This window comes from Plasmopara halstedii (assembly GCF_900000015.1).
Source record: "Plasmopara halstedii genome assembly, contig: Scaffold_322, whole genome shotgun sequence".
Lineage (NCBI taxonomy): Eukaryota > Oomycota > Peronosporomycetes > Peronosporales > Peronosporaceae > Plasmopara > Plasmopara halstedii.
Window position 1 is genome coordinate 43,540 of NW_020187243.1, and position 6,162 is coordinate 49,701.

General features: G+C 40.9%; 2 protein-coding genes across 2 annotated transcripts in view; one reads left to right on the forward strand and one right to left on the reverse strand.

Moving 5' to 3' along the window:
- PHALS_08158 (dna replication licensing factor) overlaps positions 1–1,150 on the forward strand; it is a gene marked incomplete at both ends in the record, with an annotated part of 1,368 nt that extends 218 nt beyond the window's left edge. The window contains 2 exons of the mRNA XM_024723456.1: positions 1–629; positions 696–1,150. The exon at positions 1–629 is cut by the window's left edge and continues 218 nt beyond it. Coding sequence (XP_024574431.1) covers positions 1–629; positions 696–1,150 — 1,084 coding nt within the window. The remainder of the gene's footprint in view (positions 630–695) is intronic.
- Positions 1,151–1,255: 105 nt separating this feature from the next.
- On the reverse strand, positions 1,256–3,988 carry PHALS_08159 (KIF-1 binding protein; the record flags this gene model as incomplete). The annotated part of the gene is made up of 5 exons (XM_024723457.1): positions 1,256–2,853; positions 2,937–2,997; positions 3,066–3,155; positions 3,234–3,299; positions 3,425–3,988. The coding sequence occupies 5 exons, from the start codon at positions 3,986–3,988 to the stop codon at positions 1,256–1,258; spliced, it is 2,379 nt and encodes a 792-aa protein (XP_024574432.1).
- Between the last annotated feature and the right edge of the window lie 2,174 nt (positions 3,989–6,162).

A 6,162-nucleotide genomic window follows, 5' to 3' on the forward strand; every position in this document is an offset into this window, starting at 1 on the left:
ACGGGCGGTGTACTCGACTGGTAAAGGTGCATCAGCTGTGGGTTTAACGGCTGGAGTCTCGCGTGATCCATTTACCAAGGAATGGGTGCTTCAGGGTGGAGCGTTAGTATTAGCTGATAAGGGCGTGTGTTTGATAGATGAGTTTGATAAAATGAACGAACAGGATCGAACGAGTATTCACGAAGCTATGGAGCAGCAAAGCATCTCTGTGTCAAAGGCCGGGATTGTCACATCATTACAGGCTCGTTGTTCAGTTATCGCAGCTGCAAATCCAATTGGTGGTCGGTATAACGCTGCTCGAACGTTTGCAGAGAATGTAGAGCTTACCGATCCAATTTTACAGCGTTTTGATCTACTCTGTGTTTTGCAAGACAAAGTTGATCCAGTGGATGATGAACGTCTTGCTGATTTTGTGATATCCAGTCATATGCGCAGTAACTCGAAGAATCAGACGCCTGAAATCGATGATAAAGAACCGGAAGATGACGACGAGCTGAGTTTAAGAACACAATCCATGCACGTGGGTGATGAAAATACCAGTATGACGTTGGACCAGGAGCTTTTACGAAAGTACATTCTGTATGCTCGCACTTATAGCAACCCCGTTCTTGCTAGTGGTCTAGACACAGGTAAAGTTGAATCGTTTTACGCACAACTTCGACGAGCATCACAACATACTGGTGCTGTTCCTATAGCTGTTCGTCATCTCGAGTCGCTCTTTCGTATGGCTGAAGCTCACGCACGTATGCATTTACGTGATGCCGTAGGTGACGAAGATCTGGCACTGGCTATTCGAGTGCTGACTGAAAGTTTATGTGAAGCTCAAAAATTTACATTTAAACGGCAATGGCGTCGATTATTTCGACCATATTTAACGTACCGTCAAGACAACAATGTATTGTTGCTTCATGTGTTACATGAACTCTTTAAATCAGCTCATGCGTACCAACAACTTCGTCTGCAAGCAAATGCCCATCGACATGAGAAACAAACGACGCTCACGGTTTTACGCGATGATTTACTTATGAAAGCCAAGTCAGTGGGAATTTATGATTTAAGTGAATTTTACAAATCAACTGCTTTTCAAAAAGCAGGTTTTCGCATTGATGAGGCAACGGACACTATCGTGAAAGAGATAGAAGATATATAGTAGTTTGCATCTGTTATTTTAGAAACATAGTAATACTAATACTTTATTTGTCAGAAATATTCATGTAAGCTAAAGTACTATCACGATATGTGGTAGAAGTTGACGTTATAAAGCTTTACCATTGTAAACAAGCTGATCAATCTTTTCTGGTAGCAACTCGGCCATTTCACTACTGATTTCAAATTCTTTTTGAAATAGACGTCGCAGTTCTTTTCCTTGAGTTCCTTGATATTTATTTTCATATTTGGAAACCAATTCCGTGACTGCCTTGTGGTATGCAAGACTCTGACGCCAATATCCTACCGTCTTAGCAATGTTGGATGGAAATAAAAATTTTCCACAAATATGAGCCAGACCAAAGTATCCAAGCAAAAACGTTCGAACTTCATTGGGAGATAAATTTCCACCAGGCGGAAGCACAACGTCGTTTCCACCACGTAGTACGGCTACTCGTACAGGATCTTGTGTCGAAGAACCTAATGGAAGTGATGAGGGATAATACAGCAGCAGAAATTGTTGATAGCACTGGACAGCCTTAATTGCATATGTCATAGCCTTTTCAGTCGATTCCTTGCTTTGTTTAAGCTCAAAAATGTCGGATTGAATCTCAGCACATTCGAAGTAAAGCTCCTGCAAGAGATCAGTAAACACACGCTCATTTAATGTGTTTCCAAGAAGGGGTGAAAGCAAAGCTAATCGCCGTCTCTGCATTGCAACACGACGTCTTCGATCGTCTTCAAATGGTAATAGGTGTCGATACAACGAGCTTTCTTGCTGTAAAAGACGCACGTGTTGCGTCACATAGCCATCCAAGACAAACACTTGTTGAGCACATGTACAAGCACGAAGTCCCATTTTAAAAACGTCACGCGCATGTTCATAAGTATCAACAGTGGACGCTGGCACATATTTCATATAAACAATGTCTTGTGGTGCGTCAAGCGTTTGACTTAAGGTGTTTAGTGTCGCCTCCATGGTACTAGGTCGAGGCAAACTATTTTTCACTTCGTCTATTCGAACCCCGTTCTTTTGCAGACCCGCAAGACGAAGTGTCGTTCCATGCACTCGACTCCATTTTAAGTAAATCTCTGCTTCCAGCACCTTTTCTTCTTCATCCACTGTTCCTTGACGTAGCAGTAAATACTCGCATGCCATTAAACACGTTGCAGCATCACGAGTATTGTCCGTTTCGAAGTAAAAGTCAACTAACTTAAGTGCATTACGAACCCAATCCGACGCTCCAGTCCATTCGACCGTACTTTTATCATTCACAAATTGTAGCAATTGCAACTCTAACGTCGACAAACAGAACGTCGCCGACTGATCCGCCATTTCTAAATTTCCATAAACTTGTGCTAAGTAAAAGTGCGCATACGTTTGTGCTGCTACTAGTGAATTATTCTTTTGAGTCTTTGCGTACTCATTGCACAACTGATGTCCAGCAGAGAGATAACATAGTGCTTTTAAAGGTCTTGATCTACTAGACCAAAGAACTCCCAATTGATTTGAAAGCTCCGCGATCATTACGAGAAACTCATAGTGTTCGTTACTCACGTACACCTTTGGCATCTCTTTCAGCACGTTTGGGACCATTTTTGCCGCTAAAACGTCTTGAGAACCATCATCCGATGTAATTTCGGTCGCATATTTCACTAAATCTGGAAAGAAAAAATTCCCAGCATCTTCTAGTGCCTTCTGAGCATCTAAATATGAATATTTGACATATCAAGTAGAACAGATCAATTTAAGTCATGAATTAAAAAAGAGAAAGCAAATACTTTCATACGATGAGGCTCTTCGACTAGTAAGTACAAGGCACCAAGTTTCGCATTGACGACAGCATTTTCCTGCAAGACCAAACAAGATTTTCGTAATCAATCTATTGCTTTCAAGATCTGAATCCACCTTAACATACTGCAGGAGAGAAATTCCCGGCTTGCAATTTCTGGAAAATCTCAATCACGCGATATTGAGAAGCATAAGGCGCATTCTCAGAGCAATCTTCCTGGAGGATTGAAGATTGTACGTGTCACTGCTCTAAGACGTCAGATGCTTAAGAAAAGTAATAGTAATATTAGTGTACCGAAGCAATATCGTCAAGATATCTTAGAAGCGCGTGAAATTCTTCAGGAAGATGGCTCATTAAGGTCTTAAAAATAAAAAAATTGATGATTGTAATTTATGAAATATATATATATTTCAAATAAAGAAAATTAAAGGGTATTACGGTGTGTGCATCCAAGATGGTAAAGTACTATCTCCTCCCGCTTTTACCGATGTTCGATGAGCCTCTGGAGCTGAATCAGGGCTTGACACTTGTGAAATTGGCTGTACAATAGCGCAAAATGGTGCTGCTTCTTTGCTTATTGAAGGCGCCATGACAGCCACGGGAGGTAAGCACATGGCCTCTTTAGTCGAAAGTGGTGCGCTATTATTACCAAAAATAAAAATAGCAATTGTTTGTAATATTGCCAGAACCATGAGTGCTACGCCTTCAACAATAAGAATAGTACTATCGTTGCAGTCACACTGTTGGTCTCGACTTTTGCCTAATATTGCCGTCATGATACCGCTCACAGCAAAGATACAAGCCCGACCGAGTCGATATCGCATAAAACCAAAAAAGAAAAAGAAAAGCTCCCATTTAAGCTCTGCAAACGTGAGTAACATACCAAAACAGACACCCAAGAAACAGAGACATCCCAATTGAGCTTGACTATCCACAGAATAAGCGGACAAATTGAGCGTATTAAAGCCCAAACACGCCACGACAAAGAGCATAATACCCACAATAGCGCTCGCAAAGCGTAAGAATCCCTTTGGAGAGAGAATTGCCATGATGTTGAAAAGAAGACTAGATTAATGGGTAGAAAGAACTATTCACGCTTTTCGTGATATATGTTTAGCTTTTTCTTGCTTTCAAATAAACGTAGTAACCGCTGCCACCCACTAAGCATTTTTGTCTAATAATTATACTGTTTAGCATGTTCAAGCAAAGCAATATTTTTACTGTATAGTATTTTTTTACATTATAATAAAGTTACAAATGAGGTTTCAAAATACTGGTGCGATGAACCTGTAAACATGCGATACCGATTTATATTGATAAACAGTTGCAACCTATATGCAATCATTGGAAGACAGCGAGCTCTATCCAAAGTCTTCACATTGCCTAGACAATTTTCTTCCAAGGACGGTAATTCTGTATACTTAGCCCTGACTCATTTAGAACAACTGCGATACGGTACTATATTCACAATACACTTGATAAAATTGTGGGTATTGTTGATACGTACCAAAATATCTGTATTTATGAAATTTGCGATATTCCGAAAGGAGAAAAAAAGCTTTATCATGAATGATAGTAGACGTGTAAATTTGTATCAGTCTAATATATGTTGTCTTGGAAAAGTCGAGTCGACTAACAGAGTAACTTACTGTTATGGGCTATTCTTAGCCACTGCATGGAGGTTCCTTCTGTATGCAGTGTGGGAATTAATAAAAGAAGATTGCAGGATCGTGTTCCCAAATACATATGTGGTTTCTCATATGATGTCACAAACATTGTGTGTGATACAGAATGCTGGTTCTTACTTGGGGATCTGTACTGGTGACGAGACCGACGTATATCTGTCTTTGGAAATGGGTGGCGTAAGCCAGTCCCTTCTACGGATACTTTTCACGAAAGTTGAAGCTCAAGCTTTCGAAGTTCAAGCTTCGTACACCCAAGACTTGATTCTGAGTTTTAACCTCGTGCACCCTTGATTTATAAATTAGGCACCAAGGTTTTATCAGTAAAACCTCCAGGAGCCCTTGGGGTGTTTGTTATGCATGTAGCTAGGAACCATAACTCATTATAATTCAGTTGCAAAATTACCTTCAAGGTTTCAACCTTCCCTTCAAGTCGGGAATGTTCTTCTTCCTTCACGTCCGGATCAATTTCTCGTCGCACAAGCGTGTGTGTGGTTTTTGAGGGACTGTTTGTGAACAGCGCCCTCTTACACTTGGTAGCACTTTGAGCGGTCTTTCCAACGATTTTGGTTTGACAATGCGGCTGTTGAGCATGTTGTGCATTCCAGGCCAAACCATACTCTTATCCTTGTCCGAAAGACATGGAAGGATTTGGGGTACCACTCGGTCCATCAGTACCGAAAACTCAGGTGTTGACGAATGAGACATTTCCTCATTTGTCTTCACATGAGTAATGGACTTCTCCGGAAGACCACAAGAACGAAGCCGTCAGTTTCATGAGATTTTGGAATTTCGGAAGCAGATCGCAATCCCCTGTTTCTTTGTACAGACAGATGCCTCTGGAACAAAACGTATTTTTGTACCTTCGTGGGTTGGAGCCCCACGGTGGGAGATCTCACCAAACTCATTTTTCAGTGATCGATGATTAGCTTTGTCGCGCATTTTTTAACTGTTTAGCCTACTTAAACGTATGACATTAACTCATGGCATACATAGAAGACTAAACCATTGAGATTTGACCTAAACAAGAGCGAATAAAAAAGGAAATCTTGAGACAACAGTTGTGACAGACGCCGGAGTGGAGGGAATCATTTGATAAGATATGGTCAAGTATGTACGCATCACATTTCGCCACGGTCAGGTTTTCTGCTGAAGCAGACGATAAGCAGACGATCAAAAGAATGTGTATTTACGAAGATATATAAAAGTGCCCTAGGAAAGCGAAATGGAGGGTACCACGGCACGAATATAAAGTTTCATATGCCAAACAATATATGCTGCACGTATAAGGCCTGTAAAGCGTGGCTAGAAAAGTGTTGGCAGGCAGTTTTGATGTTGTATGTATTAATATGTCAGTGGTTCCCGAAGCCCGTCTAGCTCAGTTTTAAAAGTGTATGTATTAGGGAATTTAATACGACATCGACTACTTCACTTAACCTCGTCTAAGATCTGGCCTTGATACGTAACAATTGCTAATATACAGTTGACAAAGTCTTGCGAGGTCTTGGGTTGTACCTTGATCTTTGCACTTCGATCGTGCA